Source organism: Durio zibethinus, chromosome 9, assembly GCF_047325235.1.
Source record: "Durio zibethinus cultivar Kanyao isolate XHJ-2024 chromosome 9, ASM4732523v1, whole genome shotgun sequence".
NCBI lineage: Eukaryota > Viridiplantae > Streptophyta > Magnoliopsida > Malvales > Malvaceae > Durio > Durio zibethinus.
The window spans coordinates 26,290,202-26,314,604 of NC_143170.1; the positions used below are offsets into that span (position 1 = coordinate 26,290,202).

The window sequence follows — 24,403 nt, forward strand, 5'->3', positions numbered from 1 at the left end:
AAAATGATAATTCAAGTTAATAGACTTATAAAATAGTGAAATCTTTAAAAAATTAGGTATAAAAAATATTATAAAATTTTATGAGATAAATACGTTTTCTAAATAATAATTATACATTAATTACTTAATTAATTTTTTTATTAAAAGAAAAGAGATTCGAGTTTTATTCTTTAAATAATAATTATACATTAATTATTAAATCAAATGTTTAGATACCATTAAATATATGGCATTCTATGCTGTTTTCTTATGTTTATTAATATATTTATCAATCATAATAATTAAAAATATTAAAAATAATTATTCATAATTATTTAATTCGACCTTTTTTTTTTGTCATTTATTTTTTGTAAAAGAATATCATTCGACAGTAAAAGAAATTTAGAGGTAAATTAGAAATTAAAAAAGATATCTGGGAATTAAAATTTTTTGGGCATTCGAAGAGCCAAAATTTGAAGCTTCATTTCATTTTTCTCTTCATTTTCTCTCTCTACGGCAAAGCAAACTCTCTTTGCCTCTTTGCCGCGGCCATTGACGAGTGACGAACCACTAAAGAATATTTACTGTAAGTGCATGTGATTCAAGAATGACCCACACGGTAAAAACCCTCAATTATTATATCTAATGCCTTCTGTTCATGGTTTTATTTATGGAGTACTGTTAATCATTTTTCACTGCTTTGTCCTTGCCTTTGTGGTGGTGGTTTTTTTTAATCGATCCTTTTCTCTGTTCTTGCTTTGGTTGTTTAACATTTTAGATTCTTGAAAATGGGTAATGTTTGAAAAAGTATGCATATTTTCAAATCTGTCCTTAAAATTGATTTTTTATTAAGATTATGCATATGGAATATTGAGTTTTAAGTTGATTGAACGTATTTAAACAACACTGCAACATCTAAAGCATAAAACTTTCAAGTTATAACTTGAAAGTTTAAGTCTTGGAAAAGAAGGTTAGGGTTAATCATTAATTTTTATTGGAAGGAAGGGGTTGCCTTTCTTGGGAAACAAGTATTCATCACAGTCACTTAAGCAATGCTCACATGGCTCCTCTCAGTTGTTTTTTTTTTTTTCTTGTTTATTTGCATTTTGTAATATTTGACTCATTAGATTCTGAACTTGGCAACTACTTCATTTCTTTATTAGTCTCTAGTTCACTTTTTTTGTTAATAATTTAAGATGGTTTTAATGATACCCTTTTCTTTCTATTAAAATATTATTAGTGATCCAAAATTGTTGTGAACTTGATAAGGGATCAAACAGGTTCTATTAACATTTTTTTGGCAATCCTTCATAGGTATATACTCAAGCATGTCTCTAAAGAATAGGGAAAAAAATAAGTTTGAGTGGATCAAGATTTTGATTTGTGGATTTTGAGGAACATCTGTTTGTCCAACTTCTTGTTTTTGATATGTTTTGATTGCTCTCCCTGGTTCACGCATTATCACTGTTATAGTTGGAAACAAAGATTAGAATGAAATTTTAAGTTAATAAGAGTTTTCCATTTCATTAAAATCACATTTATTGTGGAATCTATTATAAACAAGAAATAGCATTTATGGTTTACTAGTGTATTGCTGTTTGCAAATTATGTCCTTGTAAAAATTACTTCACATTCATGGAAAGTATTGTTTGTGTTGGTGATATTTGTCAGTTTTTGTGGATCAATTTCCATCTTTGTCAGTCACCAAACTTTGAAATTCGCTCTGATTCTTTGCTCAGTGTATGTTAATGCCATCAACCAACACTGTGATTTCAAGGACTACTCAGCACACAAAGCTAACTGAATCATGCTTGCTGCAAATTTAGTTGAATGATATTTTACACTGATATCGAGTTTTAATTCTTGCATTTTGAAGCAGATATGAAACTATTTGCTTATTTTCAGCATTTACTTTTGCAGGGTGAACCTTGTGATATATGCGGTGATGTTGGTTTTGAAGAGGATATTACAACTTGCTTTCAGTGCAAAATAGCCCGGGAACATTGGTATTATTGTTGTTCCCTCCATTGCCTCTGGCTTTATTTTGTTAAAATTCTTAATTTTGATGTTTCGTTTTCTTGCTTCCAGATATCATTTCTATCATCTATCGTCCTGAACTTTATTTATAAACTAAGATGAAGAATAGGAGAAGAAAGAATATAACTTTCTATTACTGTTTCATGCTTTCTAGAAGTTATCATAGGTTTCATAGCTGTTATTTGATCAAACCTTTGATCATTATGAGAGGAGTGAGAGAATTCCAACCTGTGAAGTTTTGTAATTTTTATTATACTTCGTATAAATCCAAATACACTATAGTGAATCGTTTTTTTAACATCAATGTTGAAAATGTTATTATTTCTTTCCATTTTCAGCTATTGCATGCGAAAAGTGCTTTTGACGATTCCAGAAATCTGGTTTTGCAAAGAATGTCAATCTAGCAATGGTATAGCTTCATCAAAATCTGTTAAAGCAGAACATGTTCCTATGGCTTTGACACCAAATGCCTCTGAGACTGAGAGTCCTAGTTGGTTTCTTAAGAATTCAAGGGGAGAATGTCATCTTGCTTCAATATCAAATGCCTTTGAGAGTGCGAGTCCCAGCATGTTTCTCAATAATCAAGAGATTGCAGGTCGTGATGGAGCGATAATGGCTATTGAAACTAGGAAAATGAAGTTCATTTCTACCGAAGAAGCTATTGAGATGACATCTTGCACTCACAAATTGAAACATTCACTGAGAAATGCAGGTTAACTTCTATGCTATGCAGTGTTTCACTATTTGTAGCTGAAATTTAGGGTTTTAAAAATGTTCAAATTGGTTGAAGTTAACCCTATGTGTCTAATTTTGACAGATACATCTACAATGTCTAGACAGACAAAGAATGTTGAAGAAAATGTTTCTCCCAATAATGTGGAAGAGCCTGAAAGAAGTGATGATGATTCATTGCCTCAATTACAAATGACAACAAAGAAGAGGAAAACAAGAGGACGCACAACAATGCCTGCCTTGGATAAACTTCGAAGTGAGCAAAAGAAATTACAAGTGGAGTTCAACAGTAAAGAGCAGCCTGTGGGTTATGCTGCAAAAAAGATGGCCGGCTATATTGGAATTCTAGTACGAAGTATAGTCCCCATTACAGTAAAAAATTGGAGGATGGTTACAGATGAACAAAAGCAGAAGATTTGGGATTTGGTGTTGGTAAGTTATACTTTGTCAAATAACAATGTTGATATCTCTAGGTTACAAATGCAATTCCAGTATCTTGTCCAATGTATTCTGGCTTGATAACTGATAAGTTTGTCCTGTAGGAGAACTTTGAGTTGGAGGCAAAGGCTAAGAAGATTGTTTTGAAATCAGCTGGTCTTAAATGGCGAGGCTTCAAGGCAAGATTAACTAAGTACATCCTTTCTAATAAAGACAAAAAAGACATGTTGACTCAGCCACCAGCTTCATTTAAGGATGTTATTCTTCAACCACAATGGGATGCATTTGTTCGAACTCGGCTATCAAATGAATTTAAAGTATACATTGCAACCTTTTTTATTATAGAAATTTAGTGAAGAGCAAATGTTATTCATTAAGTCTTAGGCATTCTAATTTGTACTTCTTTACTATTTGTATTTCAGAAAGTAAGTGAAGAGCAAAAGCAAATAAGGGCAAAGATGATATACCATCATAGGTTATCAAGAAATGGATATGCAAATTTGGAGCGTGAAATTGTAAGTGTTTGTTAATTTGAAGTATAACTTGGTTCAAGTAATAAGAACTTTATTTATATGCATATGGTAGCAACAATCATTGGGCACCAGTACTGAGGTAACAAGATCCATTTTATGGAAAAAAGCACATGCAACTAAGAGTGGGGAGTATCCAGATGAAGCTACTCAAGAAATGGCAAATAAGATTGTAAGTTCGTATGTAAACTTTTAACACTTCAACCTAATTCATCTTTTTTAAAATATTGACTTTGTTTTCTGTTATTTGTATTTGAGGATGAATATTCTATGAAATGCTCAAAAGGAACTATACCAACAGGCTTTGGCGTTGATGCTCTGACATTGGCTTTCGGTGGTACAGAAAGACCTGGACGTGTAAGGGGTGTAGGGAGCTTTGTTTCTCCAACAATGTACTTCCATGCACCAAAGACCAAAAATAAGAAGCCGAAAAAAGCTGAAATATTATTGGAAGCACAAAAAAAATTCTGTGAGGAGCAACTGGCTCAACAACGTCAATTGTTTGAGCAAGAACGAAATGAGTTGCGGGAACGTCTTGCAGCATTGGAGGCAAAAATGGCTGCAATAGCAACTACCTCATTACCTATTCCCAATTGACTTATTGAAACTGAAGACGTAAAACCGAAGAATCAGAATGTGGATAGAAATGATAACAACATTAAAGAACTTTTACTCTAATTATCTATTACAGTTTGCAAGAAGTTTTTGCATAGATTATGTTGCATTTTTTAGCAGAACAAATCCTGATGGTCGTTTCTATAGGGATGACATGAAATTGATGCCCCTGAATGTTGTTTGTAGGTTCAAAATTGAATTTTTTTTATAGGGAATACTTCTAAATAACTGTTCATACCACATGAACAGTTTGATTGAAGGTTTCGTGTTCACAAAAGTTATCTGACAAGATGGGAAATTGTATCTTCTATGAAAGGTACCATTTTATGCATCATGTTAAGCTGTGTAGCTGTTTCTTGTTGCCATTTGAGACCAACTTCAAGCATTATGTCAGATTGGATTTTCCTGGCATTCCTTAAACATTATATTATATGGCTAGCAGCAACTTGACACATTTGGGTTCTGCCTTTTTTTTGTAAAGCTAAATAGTTGTGGCCTTTGAAGTTCACCCAGCAAACTTTGTATCAAGGGTCATTGTCTCATTACTTGGCTGTTTCCATGGAACTGGCTATGCCTCATTTAACTTAATTAGGTTTTATTATTATTAACTTATGTAAGGAGAATAATTGAGAAAAAAAAAATTTTTTTGAAGCAGAGAAAGAAGTTACATTGGATAAAAATATAATTTCTATAAAAATTTTGAAAGACATTGATATTCCTATTTGAAATAGCATGAAAAATATTGATTTGACTTTTGAGACAGAAATATTTTATTTATAATATTTTATTATAATTTATAATTATTTAATTATAATAAAAAATTAAATAAAAATTTATCATTTGTAAATATGAATTTTATATAAAATTTTAATATTTTATATTATTTAAAATTATAATTAATTATGCTACAATAATTTATTTTAAGAGATAATTAGAAGGCATAGATTTCGGTGAAAAGTCAAATTCCCAAAAAAGTATGATTTCGGAATAAGTGTGATTTTTCATGATATTTGATTTTTAGATTTTTGTATTTGGTTGAAGAAATATGAAATTACTTAATAAAATATTTTTATTATATTATTTTTTATTATATAATAAATACAATAATACGTTAATTATTGCGTTAATTTCATTAAAAAAAAGTAAAAAAACATAGTACTAGTACGGCCAATTATAAAAAAAAATAATCATTAATTACTATATTAATTTCATTCCAAAAACTTAGAAAATGCAATAATTAAATAAATATAATGAATAATTATTACGTTTAACTTTAAAGAAACACAATAATTGACAAAACTCATAATAAATACTTATTAAATCAAAGCTATTAAGTCCAAAAAAATTCAAAACCAAATATTACGATTCTATTAAAAGAAACTGGATTACTTACCATATTTATAATAAATGCTCATTAAATCAAAAGTCATCAAATTAAATATAAAAAAAATAAAATGCTAAATGTTACATTTTTGTTCAAAGAAATGCAGTAATTGTCATACCCATAATAAATACTTATTAAATCAAAAGTCATTAATTGAACGTAAAAAAAAAAAAGTAAATGAAAAATATTACATTTTTATTAAAAAAATATAGTAATTATTATACCTATAAAAATGCTTATTAAATCAAAAGTTATCTAAGTCAAATATTATGTTTTCATTTAAAGAAACGCAATAAATAATTATAATTATTATATTTTAAGGCCTATAAATATAATATTTGAATGAAAAAATAAAAAAACATTTAATTAAAAAAAGTTTAAAATAAAAGTAATTCATAATTATTTAATTTTTATATGTTGATTTTCATGATAGTAAAATAAAAAAAAATTTATTAAAGTCAAAAGATAAAAGTCTTTTTTTTTTCTAGAATCTTAAAAAATTATAAAAAAAAATATTTTTTTATTCTAAAATTTTGGATACTATTAAGGAATATAAGATTATACTTAAAAATTTAATACAACGTAAAATTTGAATACACAACAGTAATATTCTAAAAGAAAATCTCATGTTGTCTCCAACCAAACGTCCCTGTAGAGATAATTCCTTGAAAAAAACCCCAAAAAAACTTCGATCCACCATAGCAAGGATTTCTAGGGTTGTCCATAAGGGTAAGTGATGGTGATGTCTGCTTTCAAACGCGAAGGGAGGTGTTTCGCCCCTCTGATCCCTCCGCGCCCAATCACCGCCATTCGATCTTGTCCCCTAACTCCCATTCATAAGCACGATTCTCATATTTTCAATCTCTCGACTTGTCATCTCTTTCGATACATATACATATATTCTCATCTCATTTTTCCTTATTTACCTTGATTTCTGCTTTGATGATTAACAACTCAGGCCAAAAAAGAAGAGGTTTTCATTGTTTTTCCCTTATCTTTTAGGCCCAAATGATACATTTTCCTTTTCTTTCTTGGTAACCAAATGGAAAATTTTTTTTTTCTTGTTGGATTGATTAGACTTTTCACTGTTGCTGAGGAAATGAAGTTTTGTATAATGATCTTTAGTTTCTCTTTCTTTTTTTTTTTTTTAAATTGTGTATATTTTTCCTTAATTTGCTTAAAAGTGAACATTTTTATGATAAGTTTTGATTTATTTCTCTGCTAATGGAAATGAATTTTTTTTTATGATTTTTTTTGCCAGTGAAATTTAATATGTATCTTAAATTGAGCTAAATAGTTGGTAGTAGCGTTTTCTATAATTTGAATTTTCAGAAGAAGGGAAAAGACAAATATATCAAAAAACTTATTGAACCTTATATAAGATTTATAACAAAATTTATATTTTGGTATTTTCACAATTTTCTTTGATGTGATTTGAACTACTAAATAAATTAACTTGGATGGCAAGGATGAGGGTCCTATCGGAGTTCGTTATATTTCGACTCAAGTCGGTAAGAATTGTTTCCATTTTTTGTTTGTTTCATTTTAATATGATGTTATACGTACATGCTAGTCATGTTTTCCTCTAGAGTTAGGATTCATGGTGAAGGTTATAACTTAGGTGGTGGTCAATTACTGGGGCAGTTAGAAACTGAATGAAGAGTGTGAATAATATTCAGAAAATCACAAAGGCAATGAAGATGGTTGCAGCCTCAAAGTTGAGAGTAATTCAAACTAAAGCCGGGAATTCCTGTGGCCTCTGGTAGCCATTTACTGCACTTGTTGGTGATCTTCCCAGTATGTCCACTAATAAGCCTTTGATATGTATCTTTTACTGAGTAAGCACAGTTGAATTTGTTTGTGTTCTCGTTCCATTTTGCTTAATGTTTGTTATGTCAAGTTGTTAATTGTTAATTTATGCTTTTTTCCATGTATGTTGCATTGGTGTTCATGTTGTGAATTTTAATGGGGCAGTGCCTTAGTTTGTCTTCCTACCCTTTCTATCCACAAAGTTTATGCAAATGTAAATTTGGGAAAATGACGAATAAAAGTTCTCAAGTGGATTTTTCTAATTACTCCAGCATAAATCGTGAAAAAGAAGGGAAAAAATGAATAATTAAATGATTTGGGGATTTCTCTCTCTCAGGTTAGTAGGACTAAACTGAGCAGTGGATTTTCATACACTTTTCGTCATTTGCTTGCAAATCCTATCGATTTTCTTGCTTTTTCTTCTATTTTCTTGTAAATTCTATTGTCTCTTTTTCTCTATATTGTCTTTCATATATTTCTTACACTTTGTGGGATCCATTGTTACGGAATGAGCTTGAAGAAACAATAAAATCCAAACAGGATATCTGTAATTCCTCCAAAGGCATTTTCTGCCCAATTGGTGCCTTCAAGTTCAGGTTGTGATCTGGAATCAAATCAAAGCTCGAGTGCTTTGCAGGTGAACGAATATCTGGCGACAAAAATGTTAGCTACAAAGATGAGTGAAAAGACAGAGTTTGTTACAAAAGATGCAGAGGTAGTTACTGCTGTAGTGGAGGAGAAAAATGGCCCAATCACTAAAATCCAACCTCCAAATGGTACTGTATGGAAGTCTCTGTTCAAATCTAAGACGTATGATGGTAGTTTGTATTTCTTTACTTCATCTTGTTCTAATGGTAAGATTGTGGTCAAACCGTCTATAAAAGTTATTGAAGAGGGAATTAACTCCAGGAATAACAGTCTTATTGTTCAATTTCTGGGGAAGGCACCAAACTATAGTCAATTTCAGAAGGTTGTGAACCTCTTATGGGGTAAAAAATGTGCAATGGAGATAAAGGGTGCGGAGGCATATTTGTTCTTTCTAAGATTTTCTTCTAATGAAGTTTGTAGCTGGGTTATTGAATCTGGACCATGGCATATCAACCATAAGCCTCTCATCCTCAGGCGATGGAAGGCTGGTATGAATCTTGATGAACTAAACCTTAATAGTATTCCTGTGTGTGTAAAGCTATTGAATGTCTCTTTGGAACTTTTTAATAAGATTGGTCTCAGCGACATTGCTAGTGCTCTAGGACAGCTTCTGTGCATGGATAAGGGTAAAACAAAGCAAACACAAATAAAAATGGCAGAAGTCTATGTTGAAATAGGATACAATGATGAATTACCTTATGAGGTTGAAGTTGATATGGGAAATGGGAATATTGCTGCAGTTTGTGTAGCGAACCCGTGGATTCCACAAAAGTGCACTCAATGTAAAATGTTTGGACACACAATTCAATCCTGCCCCTTGGCTCCAAAAGATATAAAAGTTGTGTGGGTGTCAAAGCTAGTTACTGAAGAAACTCAGGCTGAACAGAAGCAGTTAGTTCCAGACAACTTTACAGACCAACATGTGCAGAAGAGTAATTCAGTTGATATGGTAAAAGCGAAAGAGCCAGAGGTAGTGAATCAACATGTGAATAAATTTGAAATTCTTGCAACTTTAAAATTGGATGAACCTAAGCCTAGTATGACTATTTTAGAATTTGATATTGAAGGTTAGTTAGGTGTTGTTTCTCCCAAAAAAACAAAGGGCTGCAACTGTAGGAGTTACTGAGTTGTTAAAGAATATTGTTCCTACAAGGAAAAGGTAAAAATGAGGTAGAAAGCGTGAACGAGGATCTGGTAGTGGCAGGAATGTTTATGCTGCTGGTGGTAAGCCTTTATCTTATATTTCCTTATAATTCTTGTGTGGAACATCAGGGGTCTAAATGACCCTGTAAAACAAAAAGAAGTAATTAAGGTAGCTATAATAAATAAAATAGATATTTGTGCCTTGTGGAGACAGCAGTTAAGGAAAACAATATGCTAAGCATTCTTAGTAGAAGTTTTCGTACTTGGAACTCCATTCATCACTGTCAATTTGCAGTGAATGGTAGAATCTGGATACTCTGGAGGAATCAAATCTCCGTACAGGTGGTGTCAGCTATCGATCAAGCTATTACTTGTCTTTGTTCTCGACCTCAAGGTGATTTTTGGTATTTCACATTTCTTTATGAGAGGAATAATGGCATTGAAAAAAGATCTCTTTGGGATTATCTCCTTAATCTTAGTAAAAGATTTTGTAATGAGCCATGATGCTATCTGGTGATTTTAATGTTGTTAAGTATCCTTCTGAAAGTTCAGATTATAGTAAAAATCCATGTATTACTGCTGATGTTAAAGACTCCAAAAATGTTTACAAGAAGCTCAATTACATGATTACAAATATACAGATCCTTTCTTCACATGGAGTAATCACCGAGACGAAGCTCCTCTTGCTAGTAAATTAGATAGAACATTGTCAAATGATTCATGGTATATATCTCTCCCTCATTCCAATGTTGAATATTTGATGCCTGAAATTTTCGATCATAATCCTGCTTTGGTAAAACCCATGAATTCTGTCTACTCTCTTCCAAAGCTTTTTAAGTTTTTTAACTTTTGGGTACAAAATGAGAGCTTCAAGTTTACTGTGGATGATATTTGGAAGCAGAATCTGAGAGGTTCTACTATCTCAGTACTTCACTAAAAATTGAAATTGCCTAAGCCTGTCCTTAAGCAACTTAATAACAGGAATTATGTTGCTATTTCAAAGAAAGTTGAGATATTGCGTGAATAGTTGGTCAACTTGCAGAGTAAATCTCTTGCTAAGCCCAATGACATTGATTTAGCAAAGGCAACAAAGGCTAATTCCTCTGAACTTGTGAAGATGTTGGCAGCTGAAGAAGCCTTCTACAAGTAAAAAATCTATAATACAATGGTTGTAAATGGGTGATCAAAATACAAGATACTTTCATAAGGTTCTGAGGGCCAAGAATTCTTATAATGAGATTAAGGTCATTTATGATGCCGAGGGACGGAAACTCACCTCGTTAGATGACATAAAGCAAGAAGCTATTGATTATTTCCAAAAGTTACTTGGTGCACCAGATCCTTGTGTAGAGCATTGTTCTTCAACGGATATTAAAGCTATATTGAAGAAATCCTTCTTTGAAGAAAGTAAATCAATCCTTGCTAGGAATGTCCTTAGTAAGGAGATCAAAGATACTCTATTCTCCTTACCAGATGGGAAAGCTCCTAGGCTGGATGGATACATTGCAAAATTTTTCAAAGAAGCATGGCATATTGTGGGGGAGGATTTCCTTAAGGCCATTCACTACTTTTTCAATTATGGTAGAATGCATGCTGCCATAAACTCTACCAGTATTACTCTAGTGCCTAAGACTCAAAATCCCAATACTATGGCTGATCATAAACCCAGCTCATGTTATAGCACTATGTACAAATTTATTGCTAGGATATTGGCTAACAGACTAAAGCAGTGTCTCCCTGAAGTAATTAGTCCTAACCAATCGGCTTTTGTGGAAGGGATAAGCATCACACATAATGTCCTTCTTGCTCGGGAACTAGTCAAAGGATATCATGGGAAGCATGTCTTTCCAAGATGCACTTTAAAAGTTGATTTGAGGAAAGCCATTGATTCAATAAGTTGGAATTTCATTAAATGTGTTCTGATACACTAGGCACCCCCGTAAACTTTGTCAATTGGGTACATGAGTGCGTTACTAGTACCAAGTTTTCTATATCATTGAATAGAGGTTTGGTGGGCTATTTTACAGGTGCAAAGGGAGTCAGGCAATGAGATCCGCTATCATCTTACCTCTTTGTGCTAGTAATGGAAGTCTTATCATGTATGTTGAACAATGCCAGTTCTCAAGGACTGTTTCCTTATCATCCCTACCGTGAAGGATCAAAATTAATCACTTGTACTTCGCAAATGATCTCATGATTTTTATGAAAAGTTCTTCACAAGTAGCTAAGAAAGTCTACTCTATCTTGAAGTCCTTTTACATAATATCTGGTCTGAAATTAAACCCAACTAGAAGTGAGTTGTTTCATGCTAATATTTCTACTTCTGAGTTATAAGAGATTCAAGTACTGGGTTTAGAATGAGGAGCTTTCCTATTAAGTATCTAGGAGTACCACTCTCTTCTAAAAAACTAAATGCTCAAGATTGTCAGCCTTTAGTCCAGAAAATAATTGCCAGAATTCAGATCTAGGCGGTAATGAGACTTTCCTATGATGGCAGATTGCAGTTTATAAAATTTATTATGTTAGGGCTTCAAAATTATTGGTGCAACATATTTCCACTACCTAAAAGGGTTATCAAAAAAGTGACTCAAGTTTATTCTGCTTTTCTTTGGAAAGGGAAAGAGGGGGATGCAAGAGGAGCAAAAGTTAAAGCCATTTGCTACTCAAAAAAAGGTGGATTGGGTCTTAAGGATCTCCTAACATGGAATAAAGTTAGCGATGGTAACGGGTCGGATCGGACGGATTTTTGTTCGCCTCGAATTTAATTCAACTTTAAATATATAAAACTCGTACTCGTATTCGATTCGATAATTTTTTTTATTTTTAATATTCGAATCCGATTCGATCCGAAATTAATAAAATATTATTTTAAATATAAATATAAAATTAAATATATAAAAAAATATAAAATTAAATAAATAATTAAAAAATAAATTTTTTATATATATCTGATCGGATTTACCTAAAACTCGATCCCGACATGAACCCGAATTTTTTTATACTATCCGATCCTACTCGACCCGATACCCGATTTAAAAAAAAAAAATCGATCCTAAATGATCAAATCGAAACCCGTCAATTTCGGATATTTTTGTCTTCCCTAAATAAAGCATGTCTTTTAAAGCATATCTAGTCTTTATTTACTCAAAGTGGATTCCTTTGGGTAGCTTGGATAAAAGCTTACCACTTGAGGGAAAAAAGTATTTGACAAATCGATTAGCAGAAGGACTACAGTCGGCATTGGAGGAAACTTTTAAAGCTAAGAAATGCAAGCAGAGAGCTCATAGCGCACAAGATTGGAGATGGAAAGAATACTTTCTTATGGTTTGATAATTGGCTTAGTGATGGTCCTTTAATTACTTCTTGCGGTAGAGTAATAACATCATAGGTTGCAATTCCTGCGAGTGCGACTGTGGCCTCTGCTCTTTTAATAAATGATTGGACCCAGAACCTCGCTACTCCGCTACAGATGAGGGATTTGTAGCAGGAGTTGGCTGGCCTCGTCCTTATTGAAGAAGAGGATGCTATTGTTTGGCAGGCATCAAAGTCTGGCAAATTTATACTTTCAGATACATGAAACTGGATCAAGTTTAGAAAACCCACTATGGGTTGGCATAAATTGGTATGGAATTCGTCGTCACTCCCAAGACATAGTTTTATCACTTGGCTTGAAATTCTTAATAGATTGAGCACACTAGCTAATATTAGGAGATGGTGTACTCAACTACCAGAAGTCACTTGCTACTTTTGTGATATAGAGATAGAGACTAGAGATCATCTTCTCTTTTCTTGTGACTTCTCAAAGCAAGTTTGGCAATTGGTGTTAGCAAAGTGTGAGATTGACCGTAGAATCCACAGCTAGTAGCAGGAGCTCGACTAGGCTATTTGAAATACCAAAGGTAAAACTTCCAAGGCTATGATTTTGATAGGAGTGTGGATAGCAAGTATATTCCATATGTGGCGTTCGAGGAACTCTCTAATGCATGGCATTTCTTCTCTAAACATTGAAAATACTTTGCAAGGCATTGGTTTTGATGTAAAATTTTGCCTTTTAAAATTTGTAAAAAATACGAATGATCCCACTGTTAGTTCTGTATGTAATAATTGGGGGATTATGTAGAAAGTACTAAGGTTCATTCTTTGATTGTTGACTGGTAGTAGGAATCATGCTTCTTTGGATTAATGAAATACCATTTATCCAAAAAAAAAATGTAAATTTGATAATTGATTGATAAAAGAACAGTGTGAGCATATTAGCTGCACTTTTATAAATGCTACTTACTGTTACTTGTTTGAGAATTAGGTGGGTAGATCTTTTCTGTGTCCCAAGATTAATATAGGTAGATAATTTGTAAAAGATGGATTTTGCATTGATAATACCTCACTGATTTTGTTGATTGGGGGTGTAATCTTGATTGTGATTTCTTTTAAAATTATGCTGTATGTTTGGTATGTGTTTGTCTGTTTGGTTTTGTTTTGAATGAATATAAATTATAAAGAGGCTCCGGTTGTTTATGAAATTAGTTTTGTATCGGTCACAATTATCAAAATTAAATTAAACCGTTAGTCCGACCAATTGAACGAGTGAATTAATATTGAAATCCATTTGATTTTATAATTATATCAATTTTATAATTAAATTATTTTAAATTGTTATAAATCACCTTTTATACAACAAACCAATAAATCAAATGATTTTTTTTTTAATTAGATTGATTCAATACCAATTAATAAGTTTAAAAAAATATGAAAAAAAGTACTTTAAGTATTCAAAATAATTTAATTAAGCCATTATATTACTATTTCATTTAAATAAACTCCTCAACTTTTTTTTTTTTTACCATCAAAGTCTTTGTATTTATAGTAATGATATGTTGATATATTTTGAGATATGTAGATAATGACATTACAAAAATACTTACACACGTAAAAATAAGCAATTTTAAAAAAAATGATCTAACAAAAAATTTTATTAATTGATACCATAATTAAAAATAATTATAATAAAATATTAATAAAATATAAAATGTTAATAAAAATGATTAATTATTTGATCATGATTGAAAATAATTAATAAAAGAAAATGTATATATATAAAATTAACAAAAAAAAATCTACATTTATATAAAAAATATTAAAATGATTTTAACTTCCTTTTTACTAATTTTCATATAAATATAAATGTTTCCTTTTTATTAATTTTATATATAGATATTTCTTTTTTATTACATAAAGATTAATTATTACATATTAATAAATAATATTTATATTCTAACAAATATAAATAATAATTTATAATTATTTATTGGTTATTATTTATTATATTTATTAAAATATAAATATTATTTCCAACATTAAAATATAAAATATGATTTTTAATAAAATATTAAGTAATTTCATTTCTAGCTAGTAATTAATTATTCTATGAGTTTTATATTTTAAAATTTGTACTTTATGATATAACTTAAAATTTATAATTTTATGATTGAATTATTAAATTATAACTTAAATTAAAAGTTTAAAATTTGAATTTTTAAAATATTTATAATTTTTTATAATATTTTTTATTGAACCAACAATTGACTCGATTGTTTAACTATAAATCCAATGACTCGAAATCTTGAACGGTTTAATATTTAATCCTGTTTTGATAACCATGGTATTGATAATAGCTAGCTTGACTTGGTTAATAACTAATATTACTTGGTTCAGGTTGAAATAGAGTGGTTTTTAATGCTTAATGGTGAATAAAACTGAAGTTTTACAAAACTGGAAACTAATAGATTTACTCGCTAACCTGAAGGGAAGTGTTTTAGCTTAACCTGTAAATTTGGTTAATACCATTAATAACGCTTTTGAAATTTGCTTAGTTAAGGTTACAGGGTCTTTGCCTATTCACTCTTGTTTTATCCTTGTACAATTTGTTGTATTTTGTTTAATAATCTTTTACGTATATCAAATGCATATATTCTTGTCAGCCTCATTTTATTAATATGTATTGTCACAATGCTAGGTGTCGATGTCAAGAAGAATGTTGTTGTGACCATCTCTTCAGACAAAGGTCTTTGTGGTGGAATTAACTCTACATCAGTCAAGATAAGCAAGGCACTCCACAAGTTGAACTCTGGTATATCTTCCAAGCAACATAATCTTTTCTACTCGTTTGTTTTTCTCTTAGTTGATGTCCAATTGGACGCTTCTTTTGAGTTTAATATCTTTATAGCCACAGGTCCTGAAAAGGAAACAAAATATGTTATTTTGGGAGAGAAAGCTAAGGCTCAATTGGTTCTTGACTCTAAGAAGGACACTGAGTTAATCATAACCAAGGTGCAGAAAAATCCTTTGAACTAGACTCAGGTCCGCAATTGCACTTTTTTTTGCAATTTTCCAAGGAAAAAATTTTTGTCCAAGCTGAAATTTTGATTGACAAATTGAATGCTTGATTCTTGCTTTAAGGCTGTGTTTTGGTCATGCAGGAGCAGGAAATTTTGACCTTATATCTTATGTCTCAGTGAATGCATTGTTTCTTGACTGGTTCCTTGCAATATAGTGCAGGATGTGGGAATCTATAATATTAAGAAAACTGTGGTCTAATGATGGCTGTAATTATAGGGTTTAATTTCATAATAGAGTACAATTAAGGTTTGTTGGTTGGTTTAGAAAGGAAGGACTCCATTTTGAGGATAAAAACAACAATAAAGGTTCAACCTACCTGCCGGCTTGGGAAGTGAATAAGTAACCATTTACCGTAGGGTTGAAGCTTGGAGGTTGTTTTGGTGTGGATCTGGTTAGAGTTTGATAGATGGCGATTCTGGGGTTGAATGGGAATTCTTTATGGCTGATTATAATATGTCAGAGTTCGAAAACAAAGAATAAGAAGAGGATAATATTTGGGCTTCACACTTAGATCTCCTCCATCTTTGCATCAAAGGCCTTAAAGGTTTCACATATAGAGTTAGGAATTTCTTCACACCACCCTAAAGAGCATAACAGCAGCAAATTCTCATATAATTGTTCTCTATTAGTTGAAAGCGGTAATCCAAAGTAGGAGCTACCAAAAACTGATTGAAAGTAAGTTCTAACTGTGAAGGAAAACATAATAATGGAAGGAAAACATAATAATTGAAGGAAACCTTAAATGGACCTTTGGTCTCAAATTCTAAGATTATAACATCCAAGAATTACCAGAATACCATACTCATAAATCCAAGAGAACGGATTGTTTTTTTATGTTGCAACTGTTAAGCTAAGGAGACATACCATTAAATAATGCCGTAATTGTCTAACATCAAATAAAGACTGAATTCCAAATTTTCTTGGAGTTTAATCTTGACTCTTTTCAATCCACTTTCTTTGCTGAATCACTTTGTCTTTACTAAATTTCTATCTTCTGCTCAATATTGTAGATTGTGGTTGACTGTGTTAACTGTCGATCTCACTGGATGAAATGGAATTTTCTAATAGAGATGAATCTCTTTTTTGTGGACTTTTTCTATTTCTTTTCGCCATACTTACAAATATTTGCACCTGCAGGTCTCTCTTCTTGCTGATGATATCTTAAAGAATGTGGAGTATGACGCTTTGAGGATTGTCTTCAACAAGTTTCACTCAGTAGTTTCATTCGTGCCTACACTGTCAACCGTGTTATCACCTGAAGTGAGTATAACCAGAATCTTTCAGCTTGATAGTTTTTTTTTTTTTTTTTTTTTGCTGTTTAAATGTTGCTTTATTTAGTCTATTTTTTATTTGGTGATTTGTTCATATAGATTGTTGAAAGGGAAGCTGAATCCGGGGGCAAGCTTGTTGATCTAGACTCCTATGAAGTTGAGGGTGGTGAGACAAAGGCTGAAATACTTCAAAATCTGGCAGAGTTCCAGTTTTCTTGTGTAAGTCCTGCTGTTTGAAACAAAAGTCCTTATTACTTGTTATTCTGCATGAAAGTCATACCATGAAAACATGAACTATGAATAATTGAGTATTAACATTTAATGAACAAAAACCCATCTTTGTGAATTTTACTTGATACCCTGGATCTTAGAAAATGATTCCTATGATTTTGGAGATAAAGTAAACACTTAATTAGTTAAGTTCCTATAGATTTTGATAGAGCTCTAGAACTTAGTTTAGCATTGCACTTGAAAGTAATTTTTGTGTTCAAAAGTTGCTTTTAACCCTACTTCAATGCTAAACAAAAAAATTAATTTCCTTGTTGACCACTGCAAATTCATCTGAGTGGTGTTGTCGAGGCAAAGCCTTTACTATCTCTTTGTGTACGAAAAAATACAAATAGGTGTAAGAATTTTACATTTGTGTGTTGGGAATGCATAAGCTACCTTATCTTCCTATTAGTAGAAAATCTACAAAAAAAAAAAAAAAACTCAGGGTTTTCTTTATTAGTCTTTTTCTGTATCTGGTATGTGCTATATTAGACTATAGTCTCTGTAATTTACCATCAAAGAATTCTCATATTTCCCCTAGGTCATGTTCAATGCGGTATTGGAGAACGCTTGTAGTGAACAAGGAGCAAGGATGTCTGCCATGGATAGCTCAAGCAGAAATGCCGTTGACGTGCTTGATGGCCTTACACTCACATATAACAGGTCTCCCTACCTCTCTCCCTCTTTCTCATGTACATGTGTTGTCAAGTGAATCAGTTTCTACATATAACTACTAGTATTCTTAGGTTGTCTCAAGCCTAATTCAATTGTTTTTAATTTTTCTTCCTTCTTATAGCCGATGTAGATGATTTTTGTGTCATATTTGTGTTACAGAACCCGTCAAGATTACCACTGAGTTGATTGAGATTATATCTGGAGCATCGGCACTGGAGGATCAATTTATTGCATACAGCATATAGACATTGCATTTTAAGAGGGTATTTATTTTGAGTCAATCAACAGTAAAAGAAGTAATCATGAAACCATCAATAGCATCAACATCGAATAAGAATTATTTGAAAATTAAAAACCAGTCGGAAGGTATTCAAGGAAAAGAAAGAGACTGGTTAAGATTCTGTTTCTACATTTCACAATTGGAAGTTAAAAAGGGGTATTTGTTGAAGACATATAAGGATGTGATATTGCTCATGTCGATGAAGATTGATAAGTCACTAATTCAGATTACGATACAATTTTAAAATCGTTGTTTCGTGTTCAACGAATAAGACTTTATCTATAATTGAATAATATTCATTTTTATTCCGAACAAAGTCTGTCAATCAAGACAATATTTATTGGTAGGAGGAAAACATCACCGGATATGAAAAGAAGTTGGCATTTCTGGGAATCAAAATCACTTTTTTTATGGTTTCAGCAGCCTTTTGATTCTTCCTTTCTTAATCCATGTGACTGAGTCAGCGTAAGAAGATCGGATCTTTTGAACCTATCATTTTTTGTCGATTTCGGGAAAATTAACACAATATCTCATCGTTATGGCTCTCAAATTAAAGATTTTTAATAGAAATGCATTAACGCAGCACACTCCTGGACCAGGCATTAACGCTAATGCACTCCTAAACTCGCTCTTGTTAAGGTAATTTGAGTTAGGTTTTTTTGAAAGAGTGTATTAAAAATTTTCTGTTCCAAAATTTAAAGGAGAAAAAAAATCATATAAAGGGTCGGATCAATCCGAATCCTAAACCCAATTCTTTGGGTCTTCACCAACCAAGTGTTGGGATGTGTAAATTGTCTGAAAAGGGATACTTTTCCGTAATTTGGATTGTGGTTGTTGGGGAGAAACGTCAGGATGGAGGGCGCTGTTGCCACTGACAAAAAACAAGCTTCAACGACTTAAGAACAGAGGAGAGATCCGAAAACAGAGAATCAAGCCATTACAGCTCACCACCAACAAAGCTTTCCAAAGCTAGAAACCTTCTAAATCTCTAAACGACAACAGTAAGCTTTTTTTTTTTTTCTCTTTCTTTTCTTTCTTGGGTTCTTCATTTGTTATTTTATGCATGTCATTCTTCAATACCCGTCTTTTATGGTTGTAATTTCCTTCTTTGCTCTTGTTAATTTTGGTTAGGGAGAAAATGTGAGAAATAGCTTTGTTGTACTTGGGAATTCTCTCAACCTGGGTTGTTGTTTATATAGTGAAAGTCATTTCATGTCTCCCCAAATGTGTTTATATATGGGTATTTTTTTAAATGGGTTATTATTTTTCTGCTGAATAAGGCTAGTTTAGTGTGTTATCTGATTAAATTTTGATTTTTCATGGTATTGGAAGATTTTGCATTACTGTTTTTTTTTTTTCGAAACAGATAATTTTGATGGAAGGATTGTCAATTTCACGAATCATCCCGATTCAAGTTTCGTGTAAACGGCATTGCTCTGCTTTTCTCCCTACATTTTCCTTGCATTTACGGAAAAACTTGAGTAGAGGTCAAGTTTGGATGATGAAACGTCCTAAGTCATTGGATCCGATTGCTGCTTCAGTTCAACCATTAGAAGCCTCATCTATTGGCCACTTCGATAATAAGCAGCCTTCCAAAGGTTTTGTTATCTATAGCTCAAGTGATCTTATATTGCTTTAGTTGAGTTCCCAACGTATTGGATAGAAAACAAGGACTGGGTTTAAATTTAAAGTTAGAATGATTTATGAATTTTATGGACTTGAATGATGAAACTGGTTTGGGATTTAGTTTGAATGTTTTTAGGTAATTTTTTGATGTTGTAAATGTAGAAGTAATTGCCTTTATTGATAGTTGCCTTTATTATATTCCAGAGGTTCTTGAGCTGTGGAGAAGCGCTGATGCAGTGTGCTTTGATGTGGATAGCACAGTCTGCATAGATGAGGGCATTGATGAACTTGCAGAATTTTGTGGGGCTGGAAAGGCTGTTGCAGAATGGACTGCTAGGTTGGTTGACCACATTCATTTTGAGTACTTGAATTCCTTTGATGTTGTAGAGCATAAATAGTAGTCTCTGGTTTTTGTTTGATAGAGCCATGGGTGGTTCGGTTCCTTTCGAGGAGGCCTTGGCTGCCAGATTGTCTTTATTCAAACCTTCCCTAGCTAAAGTCCAGAATTTTCTCGAGAAAAGGCCCCCGAGGTATGAGGCTTGTAATTCACCTTCTTAATCTTACCTTGTTATGTTCTTCATAAGACTAGATGCTTGGGTAGTTCTTGAAGTTGAATTATTAAATTCTCCTAAGAAATCATGATTTGCTTGTACCTTACAATATTCAGGCTGTAATATGTTTAGTGTTTGCTTTAAATATTTTCACATCTTTATATATTGTGTTTTAGTTCTAGTTTAGATGGTACTTGATGCAAGCAAAATAAGTTTCATTTTAGCTCCTTCATTAGTTTAATGTTCTTACACTATAATATAATTCTCCAGCTGCTACGTCAAACGCCCTTGTTTCTGAAACATCCTTTATAACCTTTAACCAAGACCCTAGATATTTCAATACTTAAACCTAATGTTCTATTGCCAACTGCCTGACCAATGCTATTTAATTTCTAGTCTTTTTCGTCTCTTTCTTTTGTGTTTTTTAGATGATTAATTCTTTGGATTAAAAATCTGAAAGTTTTTTGGATACAATCATGAATTAATGTTACGAAGTAACAGGACCAATGCTTCTCTGTTTTTGATTTGATAGTCATATAATGGTCATTTTTTTCTGAAAACTTGCGTAATAATTTATAATTTATATCAAAACCTTGCCCTTTGGTAAGAGCATTCTGAATATTGATATGGCAACATTTAGCAATACTCTGAATCAAACCTATATGTTATCCAAGAAAATTGTTACACAAAAACAATTATAGAAGGGTATCAACTCCTTGATGAATAAATCATTTTTGAGTTGTGATTCTTTTTTTTACAATATTCTTCTGTGTTTATCTTTTCTTTTCTTTTCTCTTTTTTTTTTTTTTGCAACCTGAAGATTGTCAAATATTCATGATTTAGTTCTGAAAAAGAGCCATGTTCATTGTTTGTCTTCTTACTGACATGCAGGATTTCTCCTGGCATAGAAGAATTAGTCAAGAAGCTGAAGGCTAGGAATATCAATGTTTATCTAATCTCTGGAGGCTTCCGCCAAATGATTAATGTAGGTGACCATGCTGCTAAACACATGAAAGAACTTCTATGCATTACTTCGTTTTGTTAAAGCATTATGTGGAATTTCTTTTTTCAAATCAACTTTGATCGCTTCCAATATTTTAATGGCATTGAATAATGGAAATTGGATATTGAGAAACTGGAGAAAATGAGGGTCATGCCAAACAATTTAATGCAAATGGGCAATCCTTACATGACATTTGGTTCTATGCTGAAAGCAGATGATGGCTTGGGAACAACCAAATAGATTTAAGACTATTTAAGTTTGATACTGTTTCTGGAAAGCAATTTATGATTTCCTGTTCTTAATCTCTGAACATGTTGAAGCTGAATTAAATCAGTAGTTAAAAGAAATTCTCAGTCTGAATATTTAAATACCCTAGTTTCTAATGCTTGGATTGGATAAATAATGCTGTTTTACAACCAGACAATAAGATAAAGGATCTGATCTTCTGCTTTATCAGTTTATAGCCAGTACATAGCATGTAGGTTCATTGCTATTGAAAGAGGCATGTCAGTAGATATTACTATAATCTTCACAATTATTAATGGAATGCTCCTCCCAGAAGATAGTTAACCGAGAAAGTTTGTTTGCAGCCTGTTGCATCAATCCTTGGCATTCCACAAGAAAACATTTTTGCCAATCAACTGCTCTTTGGAAGCTCTGGGGAGTTTCTGGGTTTTGATGCAAATGAGCCTACTTCAAGGAGTGGAGGAAAAGCTGCCGCTGTTCAACAAATAAGAAAGGCGAGTATTGTTTCTGCTTTTTGTATTGCCTGGCTAAAAATTGGATTACTGAGTCTGATTAAAGAAATTTTCCAGGTTAAGGGACATAAAGCATTAGTCATGATTGGTGATGGTGCTACTGATCTTGAGGTTAGTAAATTCATCTGAAATTCCTCTAAATATAGTTAAGTTCATAATTTTTTTCCCAATGACCTTTTCTCTGAATGGCATTTCAGTGCATGAATGTTGAGCACCTATAGGTTATAGCATTGCCCACTGCAGAAGGGCCATTTCTGATTTCTTTACTGGCATATTCATTGCATTTAAGCAGCATTTATTTAATTCAATGGGAATTTCACATTTTCTTTTGTCTTCTCCTCCATTTTGCTTCAAACACAGGCGCGTAAACCAGGAGGTGCTGACTTGTTTATTTGCTACGCCGGTGTTCAACTCCGGGAGGCTGTTGCAGCAAAAGCTAATTGGTTGGTCTCTAGTTTCAGAGATCTTATAAATGCCTTGGAGTAGCTTCTTTACTTCCTGATTTCTTTCCCATTTTCCCCCTTCTGTTACAAGTTTCGTGCACCTCTGTATTACGCATGCATTTCTCGTGTTATCGCAACATTTGCTATTTTTTTTTTTGCGACAGCTTAACTGTATAAAACTCAAAAAGGAAAATGAATGAAGAGTGATTGTTGGTTCATGCTTTTTTACATTGTATAAATACCTATGCTTTACGTATTGCATGTCAAAACCAGATATACACAACTATTAACACAAATGTTGTTTATATCTAGTATAAAAAAATACAGTAATACAAATGGTAACAGGTTGGGTTGAGTTGAGTTTTTGATCACCCGGACATTATAAACTAAATATCCTCTAAATATTCAACCTGACATTATAAAATAAATATTCAAAACTCGATTTGATAATAAAATATATATTTTTTTCATAACTAACTTGATTCACGTATATATAAAATTGTAATTGATTTGATTTAAAATTAATTTAATATAATATTAATAAAATATTTTTAATATAAATTATATCTTAATTATATGTAAATATAATATTTTTAATTAAAATATTGTATAATAATTTTATTAATATAATATGTATATACAATTAATTAAATAATAAAAAATTTATAAATATCGAATTAAAATGAATTTATCTAAAATTTGATTTCGATTTTATTTTAATAAAACTCAAACCAATTCAAAACACAAATAAAAAAAATGATCCTATAAGTCGGATTGGATAAAAATCCAACGGATTTGTATATTATCATCAATCTTAAATACAAATATTTATTAAATATAAATTTTTAATTTGATTCAAACTCGACTTCAAATATGTCAATCAAAAATATTTTAATAGATGAAAACCTTTATACTAAAAAAAATATAAATACTTTTAAAATATATCATTTAATAAATTTAAATTTTTAATTAAAGCTACAGTGGCTTTTGAACTGCCTTTTTCTGGTTGATTTGTAGATAGAATAAATACCATTAAATTTCTTACCTTATTATTTCTGACTCTAAAAATCATAAATGTTTGTGAATTTACAATTAATTTTTCTAAATGTCTGTAAATAACTTTTCATGTCCTACAATTATTAAATCTTCTAATCCAACACCTTATTTTCTTCATGTCAATTCAATCAAATCCAAAATCAAATAGTCCTTTGGGATCTTTTGAAAAAAAAAAAAAAAAAACGCTAATATATTGACCAATTTGGTGCTACATACCCAAGTCAAATGAGATAAATATTAAGAAATAAAAAGGAAAAAAATAATTATTTAAATTTATGAGATTTTATTATAATTAATAAAATTTTAAAGTTTTTATTTCGGATCAATTGAATCATTAAATATTTATTTTTAACTTAATTGAATTTTCAATTGAATAAAAATGAATGTTAATAATTAATTAATTTTTATTTAATAAAAATTCAATTAATGAAAATAAATATTTAAAAACTTAATTAATTATAATAAAATAATAATTTTTTTTATGATCATTGATTTTTTTATTAAATAAAACAATTTAAATAAAATCACAAGAACTCGACAACTTTTATATAAATTCAAACAGAATTGATAATTCGATGATTCATTATTTAAAAATTTTACTCTTTCCGTCCCATAATGTTTGTCATATTAATTTTTATGAAATTAAAAAAATTGACTTTAATATATTTAATATTAAATTTTAATTTTTTTATAAAATTAAAATTTCATAATTTTTAATGCTAAAAGTAAAAAAAATTAAAATATAATTTTAAAATATAA

The 24,403-nt window shown here is 31.2% G+C and overlaps 3 protein-coding genes across 14 annotated transcripts; all 3 read left to right on the top strand.

Moving 5' to 3' along the window:
* Nucleotides 1-431: 431 nt before the first annotated feature.
* LOC111317652 (uncharacterized) lies at nt 432-4,741 on the top strand. 3 transcript variants are annotated; one of them, XM_089766000.1, is made up of 8 exons: nt 432-598; nt 1,900-1,985; nt 2,355-2,728; nt 2,834-3,180; nt 3,291-3,503; nt 3,609-3,701; nt 3,772-3,888; nt 4,060-4,741. In XM_089766000.1, exons 1-8 carry the CDS (start codon nt 587-589, stop codon nt 4,075-4,077), a joined length of 1,260 nt encoding a protein of 419 aa, XP_089622126.1. In that variant the 5' UTR covers nt 432-586; the 3' UTR covers nt 4,078-4,741. The 3 variants fall into 3 exon arrangements, with proteins under 3 accessions (XP_089622126.1, XP_022775831.2, XP_089622125.1); XM_022920096.2 differs by having other exon boundaries at nt 3,975-4,695; XM_089765999.1 differs by having other exon boundaries at nt 4,018-4,186.
* A 1,566-nt stretch (nt 4,742-6,307) lies between these two features.
* LOC111312846 (ATP synthase subunit gamma, mitochondrial-like) lies at nt 6,308-18,453 on the top strand. Of its 10 annotated transcripts, none has more exons than XM_089766008.1 (7): nt 6,308-7,553; nt 15,329-15,442; nt 15,539-15,642; nt 16,849-16,971; nt 17,082-17,201; nt 17,794-17,915; nt 18,087-18,453. In XM_089766008.1, exons 1-7 carry the CDS (start codon nt 7,538-7,540, stop codon nt 18,106-18,108), a joined length of 621 nt encoding a protein of 206 aa, XP_089622134.1. In that variant the 5' UTR covers nt 6,308-7,537; the 3' UTR covers nt 18,109-18,453. The 10 variants fall into 10 exon arrangements, 9 of the variants coding, with proteins under 9 accessions (XP_089622134.1, XP_089622135.1, XP_089622129.1 ...); XM_089766009.1 differs by having other exon boundaries at nt 15,545-15,642; XR_016345244.1 differs by lacking the exons at nt 15,329-15,442; nt 15,539-15,642; nt 16,849-16,971; ... (1 more) ...; nt 17,794-17,915; nt 18,087-18,453 and adding exons at nt 8,065-9,396; nt 9,611-9,968 and having other exon boundaries at nt 6,308-7,861.
* A 508-nt stretch (nt 18,454-18,961) lies between these two features.
* On the top strand, nt 18,962-22,806 carry LOC111312824 (phosphoserine phosphatase, chloroplastic-like). The gene is made up of 8 exons (XM_022913479.2): nt 18,962-19,208; nt 19,574-19,805; nt 20,038-20,170; nt 20,256-20,363; nt 21,276-21,369; nt 21,978-22,127; nt 22,203-22,256; nt 22,506-22,806. Exons 2-8 carry the CDS (start codon nt 19,583-19,585, stop codon nt 22,629-22,631), a joined length of 888 nt encoding a protein of 295 aa, XP_022769214.2. The 5' UTR covers nt 18,962-19,208; nt 19,574-19,582; the 3' UTR covers nt 22,632-22,806.
* Nucleotides 22,807-24,403: the final 1,597 nt, after the last annotated feature.